A 16,835-nucleotide genomic window follows, 5' to 3' on the forward strand; every position below is an offset into this window, starting at 1 on the left:
GAATTTTGATGCGTCGCAATTGAGAGGAATCGGTTCGTCAAATTTATTCGAATCCTTCTGTCGCTTCCACGAAATTCGATTCACTGACACGGGCCATGCAAAGGAGTCGGTTCGTTAGCCTGAATCGAACTTCGCATCACTATGTAAACAGAGCGGAGTGCCTTCGCTCCGCCCCACTTCCCTCCTGCCCCCCTCCCTCCGCTCCCTCTACCGCACAAACCTATTAAGTGGCAAAATTCAGCACAGAAAATGGCGACGGCGGGGAGCCGGACCTCGTCGTCAGGACCGTTGGACTCAAGCGGCGGCAGCAGTGTAGACTTGGGGAACCCTCCGCGGGGAAGCTCCAGCGTTCCCGGTCTTCCGAGCGGTGCCGGCAAGGCGAAGCGAAACGCGGTGGAGAGTTCGCAATGGAGACGTAAAGAACTGCGGAAAGTGCGGAGCGTGGATCTGGACGGTTCCGAGGCGCTGCTGCTGGCTCCGGAGACCGGGGCAGCTCCTGCGGCGGCGCAGCTCCACTTCTTATCCGTGTCCTCGCCCGGCGCGGTCCAGGCTACTTTACTGCAGCAAAGCCACCGCGTCCAGCACAGCAACTCACTGACTGAACACCCTCTCCTCGACAAGGCGAGCAGCAGTTTGGTCTCGGCGGCTCAGGAATTGCTTAAAAGTTCTTTTAAAGGCAGCAGCGAGCAGCTCAGTGCTGACCATGGTGCAACCGGAACTTCAATGGACGTGAATGCGAGCCTGCACAGGTAAGACTCAGTGGTAGTGGTGGGCTCTGTACCTCTCTGCTGCTGGGGTGCATCGTGCAGCACTTCTAAAGCAGTAAATCCGTGCGTTCAGAAACTTTGTGGTTGTATTGAAGACAGATGCTGAGTTAGACTTAGACTTAGACTTAGACTTCCACAGTGTTTATTGAATGGAGCTGAGGAGCTGTTGGAAGGTGTCCATCATGTGTGCTGGCCATTAGCAGCAGCAGCAGCAGCAGCAGCAGGAAGCAGGACTCTGAGTGCTCCACAACCACATGGACACAGATGGGCAGTTCAGTGTGGGTTTCTTTTTTTTATGTTTTATAACCCTAAAATCAATTCTAGCAAGTCTGTGTTCCCACTTACTGTAAAAGTTCCCATCATCTCATTGCATCTCATTATCTCAGTTTGGTGCAGCAAACTGCACCTCTGTCTGTTTCCAGCCCACAGGTTTACTGTCACAGCCCTATATTTGCCTTGAATTATCATTAAGTAGCAGAATTAATCACATAATTAACTGCAGATTTAATACGGCCGCAGCACAAAATCTAATGTGGCCTGTTTATTAAAGTATTACTGCGTTAGCAGGAGTGCACTGTGTTGCATATTGGGTATTTTCCTCGGTGAGGGGACTTTCCAGTTGAATTTCACTTTCTCTGTCTCAGTTCTTGTAAAAGTGAATGGTAGTCTTTTCTACTCTGCAGCAATCAGTATCACTAAATCTGCTTTGCCCACCTGCTGAGGTGGCTGACAGATGCTATCAGCTTTGCAGAGCTGCACCATTTCTGATGTGAGCGGCGAACTGCTCAAATCTTCCTGATCTGGCTCGTAAATGTAAATCCTAAAGTCATCCAAACATGGATTTATGTGCTGAAGCTTTAGAAGGCTTTAATTGAACGGACTGAACAGCTCTGGTAGGAGGTCCATGGTTGCGTTTAATTCATGGATTGTTTTACTGATGTAAGTAGAAGCATCACTCTGTAGTGGCTGGAGGTCTTTCGCTTGCTTCCATTACCTTGAATATGATCTATGGATGTTGCCCTTTTGACACCGGTGTAGGTTTAGTGCCCAAACAGGAGGTCTTGAGACAGAGTTACCTGTAGGGTGGCACTTTCCAGCACTGCTCCAAACAGTGTTTACGTACCCTCTGTCATTTCTCCTAGAACAGCTTGTCTTTGTGTGATCTAATGGCCTTCTTGAAGCCAGAAGCCATGAAGACAAGGTTTGGAGTTTAATGGATGTTTTACTGTGCTTCTACTTGTTATCCACTCCAGCACAACAAGAAGAGAGGCAGTGAACTTCTTTTCACTCTTGGAAACCTGTTTACTTCAGGTTGCCTAAATGTTTGCCCCCCCCCGTCGGCTTTTTCCCTTAAATGGAAAAGGAAAAGCTCATGGTAAACATTGTTGAAGTGGAGCTCAGAGATCTTTAAGTATGCACATGTCAGAAAGCGGCGTGCTGGTTCAGTGAATGAAGTGTGTTTTTTTTTTTTAAATTATTATTTTTATTATTATTGTAGATGGTTGTAGATAGGTTTGTGAGATGTAAATTTGGAGAACTGTAAGTTGGTGCTATCTGCAACTCTACCAAGGATGATGAATGAGCAGGAGGCTGAAAAGTGAAGGAATGGCTCAGGAAAGCTTGTTATCTGGGTTGCTTGGCCAAGGAAAGTGGGTTAAGCCACCCCTGAGTGTAGGTAGAATTCCAGTAAAGCTTAAAGAGGGATGCACAATGATTCTGGATTCATATTAGTAGTGGCAGCTAATTAAAAAGGGCCATCTTGGCCTAATCTGGTACATTAGTAAATAATAATGGTGATGATTGTTCTGTTATTGTCCTGATTAAGTAAATATTATTAATTATAATAGATAATTATGATGAGATATATATATATATATATATATATCTGTACAGATCTATCATAGAGATAATTAGATTTGACTGATATTGCTAATAAATAATTGATATTTACACATTTGTCTGTAATGTAATGTAAAGTAGATCCTTTTTCTTGCATTTTGTAGCTGTATGTATGTCAGGATTGGTATTGGCAGGATGTGTACATGGAGTATCATGTATTGGCGTTGGGCACCAATTTCCATTGGTGCACCCATAACAGTCTCTAACACAGGAGCTCAACTTTGTAGTGTTTATTTTTGTGAAATGCTAATATGGCTGTGGTTCTGTTTACTGGTAGACCCTGAGGAAGTTCAGGGAGGATGTGCAAAAACAGGTTGTGGTTTGAAATGTGCGTTTTCAGACTGAACATGCGAAAACGCTGTCATTCAGTTTCTGTAACACTTAGTCGAACCGTGGCAGTTCCTCCAGATTTAGCCTGGTTGTTTTCTTAGCTCTGCTCTGTTTACTTACACTTGCATGTTAGAGAAATAAAGGCAGTCTGAGTCAGAGCAGCCCGTTTTGCGTCAGCGCCCTGATTCACTTACCGTCGTGTCCCCTCAGGTGAGAAGAGGAGCATCAGGCTCTTTTGTGTCTATACATGGCTGTCTCTCTCCTTGAACAAATGTCACAGGTAGAAGCTTTCTTCTAGACAGGTGTTGAAAAGCTTCCAGAAACAGATGTTCTGCTGCCTTTCGTACTGTAGCGTTAGGGGCGAGCCCATCTGTCCGTACGCCGTTGCCCGACGTCTGCTTGAGGGCAGATCAAAAGAAGTCGGCTTTTCAAGCGTCTCATCAGGTTGCCACAGTTTTAAAGAAGCTAAATTATTCAGAGCTCTGGATCGCCTTTGTTTCCTTTGAAGGCTTTCCCCTTGATCACTGTAGGGACTGTTTCATGTGAAGGGCCAGGGGTCACTTGGTCATGCAGGTTAAATTTCACTGAACGAAGTTGACAAGAAGTGCCTGTGACAGGTTTGCTGAAACAAATCTAGACTGGTGAATTTTAAGTACAACAGTTTCTAAATGGGCACAAAGGGTGGGCCACCTTAGTCTAGTTAATTCTAAACATGCGCTGAGCCGACGTGAGTTCAGTACTGATACTGACTTTTTAAGTACGTTGGCTATAAACCAAATGTGACTGAGCCCCAGTAGGGATGTAATGTGTGTTTATATAATTTGAATCTTTTTCCCTTATAAAATGTATGTTTATGTTTATCCAAATTATGTATTCCATAAATATGTAGCAATATTGTGATATTATATTTAAGCCATATCGCCCACCCCCTGGTGCACAGTTAAAAATAAAGTTGCATTTGAGGATGTTCTTCAAGAACCACTTGTGGTTCCACACTGAATCGTTTTTGGTTTTGGCTGTGCAACTGTGAAGTTTGGAAAAACCTCAACCCCAAATAAAGGCTCCTCAAACCTTTAGAAGGTTCTTTACCCTCTTTTTTCATTTCTAGGTCTTCTTTAATGAACCAAAAATGATTCATTTGTGGCATCACTCAACCTTGTGTAGCACCTTTATTTTTAATATTATAAGAATATATCTACTGTAGTGCTTTAGCTTTTCCTCTATACTTAACTGTATGCTTGCTTCTGTAAACATGAGGTGGTGCTTGATATTGACCAATACCCTGGGTTCAGATGTCAGAATCAGCATAGAGGGGAAAAAGCTGTATCGGTCAATCCTTAGTTTGCTCCTTTTCCATTTTCAGTGTTTATATACAGATCTGAGCTCCTACCACGAAGCCAGTCATTGTTGTTTTTAGAAGTGGGCTGAATTGCCTAACCAGTATCAGCTGATTATTTAGCAATGGATGGACTACAAGTTGTGAAACAGCTGCGGTGCGAGCAGCAGGGCCTAGAGTTTCCTTTAAAGTGGATTGAGTTGGTGTGGCTCCGCTGGGTGTTCCCAGCCCACAGGATCGTAATTAATTTGTTTGCATTTCCAGCGGATGTGGCAGGAGTTCTGACGTTCTGGTTTACAGTAGACAGCCGGTCAGATGCAGGATAAGATACCTCCCCTGGAAAAGAAAATATCACTGCTCTTTAATCTAGTCAAGTTAAATACTCTTATTATTGCCCAGTAGTGTGAAACAAAATGTGTGTGGGTTGTTTGAACAGAGGAATACATTGAAGTCAAGTCTTTAACTTGAAGAAACATTTAGCAGCTAAATGAGTTTGAAATGTAGACATCTTTAGGGTTTCTTGATATTTTCATCTGCTTGATCCAGGGTAGGTTTACTGTTCTTTTACCATGAGGTCAGGGCATACTTTTTAAATGTAAATATATTTTCAGATGTTTGTTAGATTGTGGGGACTGCAGTCTGTCCTCAAGTTCTCCACCCTCTTTTTCTGGAAGAAGTGTGTTGATGATGTAAATATACAGTAAATATTTAAGGAAAGTCTATGGGGTGGTGGGTTTTGACAGTGTATCTAAAATTAACATGTTAATGTTGCTCAGAACAAAGGGAAACCACAAAATGCATCATGTAACTGGTGCTTACTGACCTTTCTTTGTTTTTAGTCAGCATGTTTGCTCAAGCTCTTTCATTGACCTTTATGCTGGTAGGTCATATGTTAAAACATGCTGTGTATGCTATGGACATAGTAGGTTAGTTCCCTAGATCCTGGTTTCTGTAATGTATCTGGAACTCGGTCTCTTGAATCTTTACACACATGACAAGAGCGCAGCATGTGACTCACCACCACCACCATGCTTGTAAAAGAGGTTTTGACAGACTTGACTTCATAAAACTGACCTTCTCTGAGCTGCCCTCAAATTAGCTGTGGCCCCACATCTGTAGCCAGAATGACTTCAGAGCTGAGGTACGAAAAAGGAGGATGCAGCCTGCCTGCCTTAAACTTGGCACTGGAGCATGCTGTAGGTTGCTGCGGTTCCCATGGGAAACCTCCCCTTGAGAAACCGATACGGTAAGAAGAATTTCCAAGAGCTTTATGTAGTCCCAGGTCTTTTATTGGAAGCCATCATGACAGATATACCCTGGCAGAAGATAAAATAAAGGGGAGGAACGTATACAGACGAGCGGTCTCTTAAACATGCTTGGAGGCTGGTGTCTAGTGCTGAGTGAGTCAGTGACGTTTGTGTGTGACATGTGACACTTGGGCTTATAGGAATAAAACAGGGATTTGGTGGAGACCAAGTTCCTGCTGTTGGCTGAAGGTTTCAATCACCTCATTGGTGAGGTGTTCAGTGTCTCAGTGGATATTTGTGTTGAAGTGTCGTGTTGTGACGCTGCTGTATTTAATGTAGTTTGATATATTTGAAGCAGCATGTTCAAATGAAGTCTCTCAAATAAAAATGTGTACAGTAGAAGGTAGGGATGCACCAATCCGACATCAGGATTGGATATCGGTCCGATATTAACAAAATTACCTGGATCGGATATTGGATAATTAGGTCGATCCATCTGTTGGTGTGAGACTGCACTAAATGTGCAAATAAACAAATGACAAATTTAGTAATTTAGTACATTTATATCTATGGGTTCATTTGATATATTATATAAATGAATGATTGATTAAGTCAATTCTGATACTTTAAGTTTCTTTCACATGGTGATGTATACAGTTTATTAATACAGCAGTGGTCTCGGATCGGTATTGACTATCAGCCTGTATGCAAAGTTTATGTATCGGTATCAGAACTGAAGAAGCCGTATCAGTGCATCCCTAGTAGAAGGTTCCTTAAGTGATTTAGCTTTCTCCAAAGACATTCATAAAGTCATTCACAGTGGATTAAAGAACATTTTGTTCTGGAGAAACCTGCAGAGTCAGGATTGTTTACAGTAGTGGTTATGGGAACCAGACATCTGAAGGGGTACACCACAGAAAATGTACTACACAATAAAAAATGTTGGTTTTAAGAACATTTCTGCCTAAAACTTTAAGACCCTTCATGGTGGTAAGGTACATGACATTACATGCTAACATGGTTGTGTTTGTGTTGTAGATATCTCTCGACCCCTGATTACCTTCACCACCAAATGAAAGAAAATCAATATGTCTACAATGCACCCTTTTAAACCTACTGCACATCATTTTGGACCATTTTGATTGGTTCATTCTTTACAACAAGTTCACACAATGTCAAGGGCAGCTGGTGTTAAAAAAAATGTTAAGGTTTTGATATGACTGCCGTGATATGGGGAAACTGTTGCTGGTATGCTCCAGGATTTGCCTGTTCACCTTCATGAAGTGAAGTCTGAGGAACTCCTAGTTTCGTGTAGAGGCTAATGTTTATCATGAGCTGTTGTTTGGGATTACTGGTGTCTGAAGTATTCTGTTGCTAGGCAGGCAAAGACAAGAATGTACTGAAATTTGAATCCTTTGCATTGGGGGTCAGAAGCCACTCATTCTCTCTCTCTCTCCACCTTGTTATGTAAGGCCTAGTACTGTTTGTGGTAATTGCTATGTGATTCTTAAAGTTGGAATTTTGTTGCCAATGCCTTTTAAGGCCTGATAAAAGCTCTTCCATAGAATTTTGCAGCACAAGGCTTTCAGTAATGTCGCCACTTTGACATTACAGACTAAGACTCATGACTATGACTGACTAAGCATTGCTGACTCCATTGTATTTTTTTTCATTAGAATTCTTCTAGGGCACAATATTGGGGGGATAACATTGCAATAGCTTTTTTTCTGCAATTATAGCTTTTTGGGGGGGGGTGATTTAACATGTGGTGATATCAATTAACTCATACAAGCATACAAGGGAAAAGTAAAATAAACAATATTGGGCAAATATAATCTACCTCTTGTAGATATGTCCTGGGAAATGAGCGCTTTCCTTTTCTATCAAGCAGCAAAAAAAGTTGTAATTTAAATAAATTTGTCTTATGTGAGATTACACATCCTGTGATTTGGTTATTGTACATGCCCTCATGATGATGATTATGACGATGACGATGATGAAGATGCTGAAACGATATTGTGCAGCCCTAAATTCTACTAAATTCTAATGATTTCTTGTTATTATTTTTAGTACAAAGTATATTTTTTCACTTTATCCAGAGATTATTTTGGTACACTGTGTTGCTGGTTAATCATCTACCAGGAATGTCGCTAATTGCAATAATTTTACTTATCTTAGTCACGCAACCTCCAAAATGCAAATTATTCCTTACCTTTCAACTGAAGTAATTTTGGAGCAATTCTATTGGTTCATTCATCATAACATTTTGGCACAACTTAAATAACTGCCATATCCATATTATATTAAAAAGTGAACATCAGAAAAGGAGATGCAAGGTTTTTGTGTGGCTGTGATTTTGTTCTTTGGGTTTTTTGTTTTTACTCAGATATTTACTCGGAAAGTATATGATTCCAATACTTAGTTGATTTCTGTTCTCAGACCTTATCATCTTAACAGGGTTCTCAGATTAGAACTCAACTCAGTCTAAAATCTACCCTGTAAATGTAGCTGGTGTCAGTGTGCAAAAATATTTGCCCTCGCTCTGTAGAGTGTTTGGGGGCTCCTGAGAGCCGGCCTGTTTTGTCTAACCAGTTGAGGCCTCTTCACGGTCACCAGAAACTGCCTGTTTAAAGCCTGGGGTTAGCTGAACGCTCATGCCTGGACGGTAGCAACAAAGGCCCGGATATTTCCATACCCATTAGGCCCTGTCGGCAGGCACAGGGGTCCCCCCTCCTCCCAGTTTCTGTTTAGTTAGCAGCAGGACGAGGCAAGCTAGAGATTACATGTGAAAAGTAAACACACGGGTCCCTGGCTAATCAGACCCAGATTACTAGTTAAAACAACACGTCTTGTGGAGGGGCCTTCGCTAGATGCCCTCAGCACATACACATGACCTGGCCATGCACATTTTAAGACTGGCCCTGTTCTCAAAATAAGCCACATCAAAAACTGCATGCTTCACTGATGTCTGAAGATAAGACACTGGTTGAAGTTAATGCATGAAAAGTTCCTTTGCAAAACTGGGCGAGGGAGAAAGCAGCTTTTGCTCTGCGGCGCGTAAAGGAGGCTTTAATGTATGTTCGATTTCACAATTGATTTTTAGGGAGAGTTTAGATCAGTAATGTTCGGCTTTGGACGTTAAAACCAATTATGGGTCATTGAGTTGTAGTTTTTCAATAGTTTGAATTAAACTATTGGTTAGGGATTCACCAATATGGGAATTTTGTGCCAACATTCAATATTTTAGAAATGAACTGTATATGTTAGGTGGGTAACAGTACGCCAAAGTAAAAAACAGGGCCTTTTTTTCTTTTTTTGAACAGACTGTCTTGCAAGTTGTTGGACAGACACAGTCCTCATCAAATCCACCACTCACTCTATGTAGAGCATAGTTCACCCAGTTTACCCACAAAGCTGACTTGAAAAAAGCGAGCTGGTCTTCTAGCTCCTGTATGTCATTTTCACTCACCATTGACCAGTCAGCTTAAGCTAGGCTTTCCCTGGCTTGTGGGTAACTTGTTTTTGAGTGCAATTCCTGTTTTTTGCCAGTTTACTCACTGCCAATTCCTATGCACTAGCTAGCTACGCTTCCTCAGAGCACGAAATCCACCAGCTACTCAACATGCAAACTATTACGTCAGCATGGCTTCATATAGTGCAAGGCTAAACATGCTTTCTGAGGCTCCCAGCCACGGATGGCTGTGGCAACACTTGGGATTGCTGTATGGAAACAGCTTGGAGGGTGTAGGCGATTATACCACTCAGGAAGTTGCTGCAGATTCTGTTAAATATTTTTTTGTATGTAGCGAATATCTGCCAGTAGTATATGATTCCAAGATCATCGTCCAACCCTACTGCTAATGTGTCAGACTGGCTACGTGGTGTCCTATTTGACTTCTTCTGGGTTAAGGGAGGGTTGAGAAGCTGTGGTTCTGGGATTAAAAAGCTCTGCTTTTTAAACTTTTTTTAATTGGGTGTTGTTACTCCAGGGCATTGGATTAAATGTGTTGAACTGTAGAATAATCAGACTGAAGATTATGAAGCTTTTACTGTACTTTTAAAGTGTGCTAGTTTGCCATGTGTGGGAATTGTGGTTTGACTGCAGTAGCTATACTGTAGACAACAGATCTAACTGAGATGGCCCGAACAGAAGACCATTGTTATTCGACAGTGGGATGCTGCTGGCATGAAAAGTAAACTCCTACACACACATACATGCACACTTAACTACTAGTGTAGAACAGTATTGTGTGAAATGGGAAGATCATGCCTATGAAAATCATTTCTTTCTAAGAAAGTTGTTGTTATTATTTGTCTTTTTAACTATGAACTCCCACAATTTCAGTGTGTGTCAGGGTAAAAGTGTATCGGAACAAAACTACAGACTTTTTGGGAAGTGAATCTAACTTGGTATGTTGAAAGAAACGGAGCAAGTCACTAAATAACAAGACCAGCCTCACGTGACAGGAAAAACACCATCATCGGCTCCTCTGTGCCAAACATGTTTTTGCGGTTAGTGTTCACCCCCTGAGGGGTGAATTGAATGAATCTACCCTGTTAACACTGAAATCAATAGTTCCCCCGATTTTCACCCCCCAGCATTCTGGGAGAGCTGTGGACAAACTGTAAGTTGTAACAGCATGAGAAAGCAGCATTGATCTCCTGACATGTTCCTGCTCCAGGGACGGTGCATGAGTAATGTGAACCCCCTATGGAAAAGCTAGCCTTTAAATTGGAAATCACAGATGATTGATCGGTGCTGCGGACACATGATTCCTGTAATTTAGAAGTGGACAGTAGAGCATAAATCTAATGTCATGATGGTTTGGTAAGTTGAATGCATTAGAGGTAGCAACAGTAATGCTATTAAAATAAGAGGGAGGGGGGTATTGCTAAACTATGTCACCATACTTGACATTATACTGTACATAACATTTCAGATTTCACTTTAGTCTGAGGTTTGATGGGTTGAAACAGACAAAAAAATGTAAAATTTAAAAATGTATCCAATTACATCCCAATAACAATAAAACAGTGTTGTCTTGCCCATCCCCTGTCCTATAAAACTCTCTTGGACCCTCTGCACCTTTGGGATTTAAACTCAACCCCCTGACCCACACTATAAAACCTTCAAAACAGTCAAGTCACTTAGGAGCCTCAAACATTTTTCTGCTTTTTTCGACATATATACTCAGGAAATACTCAAAAGTATTTTCTCACAAAGACAATGTCCTGTTCATACTGCTCACCCCTAATGAAGCTTATAGGCTGCCACATGAAGAGCTGGCAGATGAAAGCAGCACAGAGAAGCACATTGTGAAGTTGGAGCACTACTGTCCTAATGAGGAGGAGCCAACACTTTAGGCCTAGCTCAGAGAGAGCCAGCAGAGGAAATGGCCAAGAAGCCCTCGGCCACCCAGCAGTCCCTCCAGCCTCTTCCAGCCGCCCATTAGCTACAGTCCAATCTGTTTTTGGAAAAGCTTTGGAAATGTTTACTCAGCCACGCCTTTTCTCCCTCAGTGTGTTCATCCGGGCAGCTGCTTTGGCCTGGCCCTGCGCTTCCCCCGGGACACTCTTCCGCAGTTGTTTTCCTTTTGTCTTGCTCTGTTCTTTCGAGGTCAAGTTTTGTCTCAATTGACTTTCTTCTGCTTCTTGGAGTCATTGGCCATGTTTGCTTGAAAGCAGACTTTTTAAGACTGAATGAACCTCTTTTTGTATGAGCTCTCACTTTCTTCCCGTCCCTTTCTGCCTGAACGTTGTGATGCAACAGTTGCTCAGGATGGACAGTAAGAGTGTCTCTCTGAATGAGATGAACTGGCCGGGATTTCTTGGCATTTCTTTCAAGGCTTTTGGCTTCATTCCTTGCAGTAATTTGGCTAGATCCTCTGTGCCAAGTTTAAAAAGAATACGATCAAACTGAGATGTTAGCCTCAAGCTCTTCGGCTTTTTCTACTCACTCTTCTTCTTTGTATGATCTTCCCAGCCTTCCTTGCCATCACGTTTGCTGGCTCTCCCTTACGTTCTGGTGTCTCTGCTAGCCTTAGAATATAAGGGCCTTTTCACACCTATAGTTTCTTTGCTCTGGTCCGAATCAGTTCGAGTTAGTAAACTTGGATAATGTTCCCCTTGGTTTGGTTTATCACACCAAAATGCTAATAAGGGGTCACAACTAACCTTGCTCCTGTGGGGCAGGAGCAAGACCCTAACTACAGAAAGAAGGTCCATGGAGCAATGGAGCAAAGGCAGACAGGGCATTTGTTCATAGTTGTAGTAATAATGTGGGCAGTATTCCAGGTTAGGTGGCTAAACGGGAGCCATTTAGCTCAAACCTTACCACCTGATAGATGGGTCGGATCAAGGTCAGATCACATTCTTACCACAGACTAACCACTCCAGAGTTTATTTGGGGCCGGGCCCAGACCACCTACTCTGAAGGCTCTTAGTGTGGTTGTTTTGCTCTGTACCTGAGTGCGATTACTGTATGCACTCTTGCCTAAATGAATCACTCCAAGGGTGAAAGTCTGATTTAGAGTCTGATTTAACTAGACTAAAAAGTATAAACATGTGAGAGATCTGCTTTGTCCCCTTTCATTTGTTCTCCTTTCATCATGGAAAGCAAGTGTCATTCGACAGTAAACTGCAACTTTTCCATAGCTTTTAAACTGGATTGCTAATAGAAATGCTAGCACTGACTGCGTGTTGTTTCAGTGCACGCAAGATACGCTGTTGTCACACTGTTTGCTGTGCAAGCTAGTATATTTTTATTTCAGGATGACTTCTTGAGTAAACTTGAGAAGTGAAATGTTGTTTCTTGTAATGTTTTTCTCTTCAGTATCTTTCAGCAGTGGCTTTCTCAGCACTGCTTAGAGTACCAAAGTGGTACCAGTGAAATTATTTTGTCTGTAGCTATATTTGTCTGGTGTGGGTTTGAACATCTAAGTTTATCTTCTAAATGTAGGGGGGGCAGTTTGACTGTTGGCTACATTTTTAACTGTCACTGTTTCTTTTCCACAGTGTCTTTCTCTCTCTCTGTCGCTCCCTTTGCCTTGGCTGTGGGAGGCCATGCATGTGATTCTCTGCCGAGTTGGCCCAGATTCTCCTGTGAATTGAGTCTGGCTCTTTCTCTCTCTTTATTAACTGCACTGTATGTCATTTTCTCTGTGTTTCAGATTTTTGGATTTTTGGAGTAGCAGTTAAAATGCATGAAAACTAATAAGTTAGTTTGTGTCTGGTTATGGTACAATGTACATTACAAGTTACTCTTTGGACAAATCATATGGAAAGAAACCAGAACAAGTTAGTCCTGCAGCCTTTTGGTTACAAAGGTAAGTGAGCAACTGGAAGTTGGGTTCAAATCTCTGAACTGATTGAGCTCCTGGTTGTGCCCTTGGTCAAGGCACCTAACCCCCACTGACCCAGGCGGTGCCGTTCTGCTGCCGACATTATGCTGCTTCCAAATTAGGTGTACGGACTTAAAAATAAAAGTGCCAAAAGAGCACAAGCGCCAGTGCCACAGGAGAACCCAATTTAATTATATAAACTGTGCATAATGCAGAGATTTCAACAGCCCTGAAATTTAGCCTTTTTCTGTATGTGTATTATTTTGGATAATGTGAATCTTCACACTCGTACATTTCTATCTCATACATGATTCTTTAAGTGGTTCTTGTTGCAGCTTAAAACAAGTCACGTCAGGTTGAAAAGACAAATCAGCACTCTACATTTTTCTAATGCAAACTTTGCAAGATTTTTTTTTTATCTAGTGATTTAGAGTTTTATCAGTGCAAAGCTACTCTACCTTGTTCCTGTAGTTGATGTTGAGTGATGGAGAGCGAGGTTAAAAAATGTATGGTTGTGTGTGTTCATGTATTTGTCCTATTTCTGCCTAAATGACATGGCTTATCCACTTCATCTGTACAGCTTGGGTACCTGCTCTCTCTCACACTCGTAATTGTGCACTCTTTGTATTTGGAGTATAGTATATTTTTTGCATTTACTGCATGCTGGCTCCCATTGGCCTATGAGCTCCATTGTTGTGTTTGTCAACTCCAATCACAATGAGGATACTGACATTGAAACCAGGGGAAGACCACTCTTCTCAGTTCTCCTACTACACACTACATCCATGTCCTACACACAGCAGGTAAAAGAGCTCAAATCCAATCTTATTTTGTCATAGGTGACACAGCTGTGATGTGTGGCAGCATGAACATCAAAAATCACAGAACCTGACATTTTCAGTTCTGATCTGGGACCCTTTTATATGAAATCTGATACATATCTGATACACGGCAATGTGACTCCGTCTGAACAGCCAGATTAGAATTCATGCAACTTGTATGTCAATCCAACTCTACACTCGCTGAGGAAAAGGGAAAATGGACTAAAGGGAGGTTTTCAGTGGCAGGATATATATTTGCGATGGTCTCTGTTCAAACTAAATTAGAAGACACATCTCGCAGTCGCTCCGTTTTTGAAGAGATTTTAAGAAGTGGACGCAGGAGGTCGTTGCTGCAGCGTCAATGGAAAATAAAAAGCTAGGTAACAAAGTTAAAGGAAACCAAGGACTCCCGTGAAGTTCCCGTGGTCGATTGCGTAACGTCTTTACAGCGGGATCGATTGCATTCTCTGTGATGAGCCCAGCTGTCAGCTACTGGAACTCCCTGATTGCAGGAGGCATTGCTCTTTTGCATGTCCATTTCAGTTTAGGAGTGTGAACTGATTTGAACAGATTTGGTGAGAAAATGGGATTGGGGCTTCTTTACCTGCTGCGTGACCATAGCCTTAAGGACAGACCTCTAATTTGAAATTTTGAAAATGGATACTCTCTCTCTGCTATGTCTGGCAGCTGGCAGCTGCTGATTGACAACAGTGTACAGCGGTCCACATTTTATTTTATTTTTCTTTGCTATTAACAGTACACTACACTGCTGTTTAAAGGCTTTAATGACATGCCATATTGGTAAGGATGCCTGATAATATCTATAGCATGTTGCCATGAAAGCTGTTATGAATAAAATATCAATATTTTAATATATTTTACTGCATTTATGATCAAAACTAATAGCCATTTGTATTATGCTAATTCATATACATTTTTGTTCCAATGGAAGCAGATAAGCTCACTATTATGCTCAGCCCACAATTACCATATCAGTGCATCCCATCCCTATCCCAGTCTACAGTAGACACATGCAAGGGGTTTTAAGTTTTGGAAATAATATTTGGATTTATTTAAAGCCTTTCCTCAAACTCGTGTTTACTTTGAACACGTCTTGTTTCCCTATATGAACAAAGTACTTGCACTAGAAGTGGCTGGCACACCACATAAGTACTCAATCAGAAGGCATGCTCACTCATCTCAGCCTATAAATCCCCCCTCATATGTTTTGAAACCACTTCCACCACAGCCCCTTATTAACATCATTCAGAGCAGCGCATTTTACTGAAGGCTGCTCTTTGATCTGCCTCCTGAGACGTTACCTGAAGCTTTATTAATACCTACTGTTTCTGATCTGAATACCCTGGTTCTAAAGTTGTTTTAGTGTGAACAAATGTCAACATGAATTACAGCAAAAACACACAGACTGCTCCATATGGTTCTCGGCAGCTGGGCCTTTGGGAGTTGTGGCTAAGTTGTTAAACATGAGTGCCTTGCCATTGTGGCTTCTCAGCCACGTCCTTTACTGCTGACGTTTTGACCAACTTGTCCTTCTTAACCAATGTTAATGAGAGCAGAGTATTTATTGACTAATGGAGCTGGTGCTTCATGATTGCTGTTGAATTTCCTTATAAGGCCTCGACTTGATTCTTTGTAAGGTGAATGGTTAACAGATCAGGTGTTTGTCGTCTGCTTGAATGTGAGCAGCAGCTTAGGTATGGCCAATGTGACGTGCAGAAGGAAGTTGTCTTTTTATGACCTTGAGGTCTGTTGAGGCATGTTTTCTTAAAGGAAGACAATGGGCGTGCTTATAAAGGGACTGTTTGTTCACGAGTGGTTTTCACTAATTTTGCAATCCCTATTTGAGTCGTTGCATAGGACACTCAGAAGCTCAGAGAGAGCTTGTTTAAGTAACAGGAGAATTAAGAAACAGGGGTGATTGTGCTTGTTTTAACTATAATTTGATGGAAAATCTTGCAACAAATGTAGTTGATCAACCAAGATATGTTTTGTACCTGAGCTAATGTCAGCTGCAAAAAACAAGGCTAAGCGTTCCAGCTTCAGGGTGCTGTATAACCTTCCATTATCTGTTGTCCATTATCGGTTATCTATAAACGTCCAAACTTCAGACATGTTTATGTTGTTGCTCTCCATTCCTTGATTTTAAAATCACTGGTCTCACTGGTGCTCTAACTTGCCTTTTTCTTCTCAGGCCATTGAGAAGACCACTGTGCTGGGGTAGAAACCATGTTGCCACATCTGTGGAGCAGCTTAGGGTTAATGTCTTTGCTCAAGGACAGAATGCTAGTGGTCAAAGCAAGGGCAGAAGTGTTGTTCAGAAGGTCTCCAGCTGATCTCAGTGGCTCCCTGTGTTGGATTCAAAGCGCGCTTCCTGAGGCCTGTACCTCTAGGCCCGTTGAGCTTGGGTTGTTCTTATGAGGTTCTTTGTGTTTGTTTGGGGTAAGTCAAGGCTTCAGGTGAGGAGGTTCTATCACAAATCACAGGCATAGGACTTTGGTTTGCTGTCATGTGCTGCGGTGCACATTTACTCAGTACTGTAAGCAGTCCTGCACAACCAGGCGACCAAAACCTAGTTAATCTTTAGATTATCTGTGCAGTTTATGATTAAACGTCTATCTGTGGATGTTTGAGGATTTGTGTGTGTGTGTGTCCTCCCCCCTTCTTCCAAAAGCCCAGTATGCCTGCCCTGCTCCCCCCACCAAAAACCCCCTTCGGAGGCCATGCTCCACTTCCAGTGCTGTGGCTAGCGGGCCATTAATGGACTGCCTGCTCATCAGCTCTCTCGGCTCAATTGCCCTGACACTGGAGCTGTGTATGCGTGTTGCAGGGGGAGGTAGAGTAGCACTTTGGGTAAAGTGTACAAGAACAGTTAGGGGTACTTTTACTCTAGGCATATATTTCAATCTTTAGGCATGGGTGAACTTTTTATTATTTCTTCTCAACTTTAAATTTGATGACAGCAGCAGATGAGTGGAGGAAGCAACAACGGTTTAAAGCTCAATAAATATAGACAGTTAACTATATAGCGCACTGCAATAGCTAGGTGCAAATGAGTAGTACAAAACATGACCTGA

At 42.0% G+C, this 16,835-nt stretch overlaps 1 protein-coding gene across 1 annotated transcript in view; it reads left to right on the forward strand.

Moving 5' to 3' along the window:
• Positions 1-227: 227 nt before the first annotated feature.
• The window catches only part of map3k1 (mitogen-activated protein kinase kinase kinase 1, E3 ubiquitin protein ligase), a 46,162-nt gene continuing 29,554 nt past the window's right edge, over positions 228-16,835 (forward strand). The window contains exon 1 of the mRNA XM_072658616.1: positions 228-749. Within this exon, the coding sequence (XP_072514717.1) occupies positions 250-749 (500 nt within the window). The 5' untranslated portion in view covers positions 228-249. The remainder of the gene's footprint in view (positions 750-16,835) is intronic.

Source organism: Salminus brasiliensis, chromosome 16 (genome assembly GCF_030463535.1).
Source record: "Salminus brasiliensis chromosome 16, fSalBra1.hap2, whole genome shotgun sequence".
NCBI lineage: Eukaryota > Metazoa > Chordata > Actinopteri > Characiformes > Bryconidae > Salminus > Salminus brasiliensis.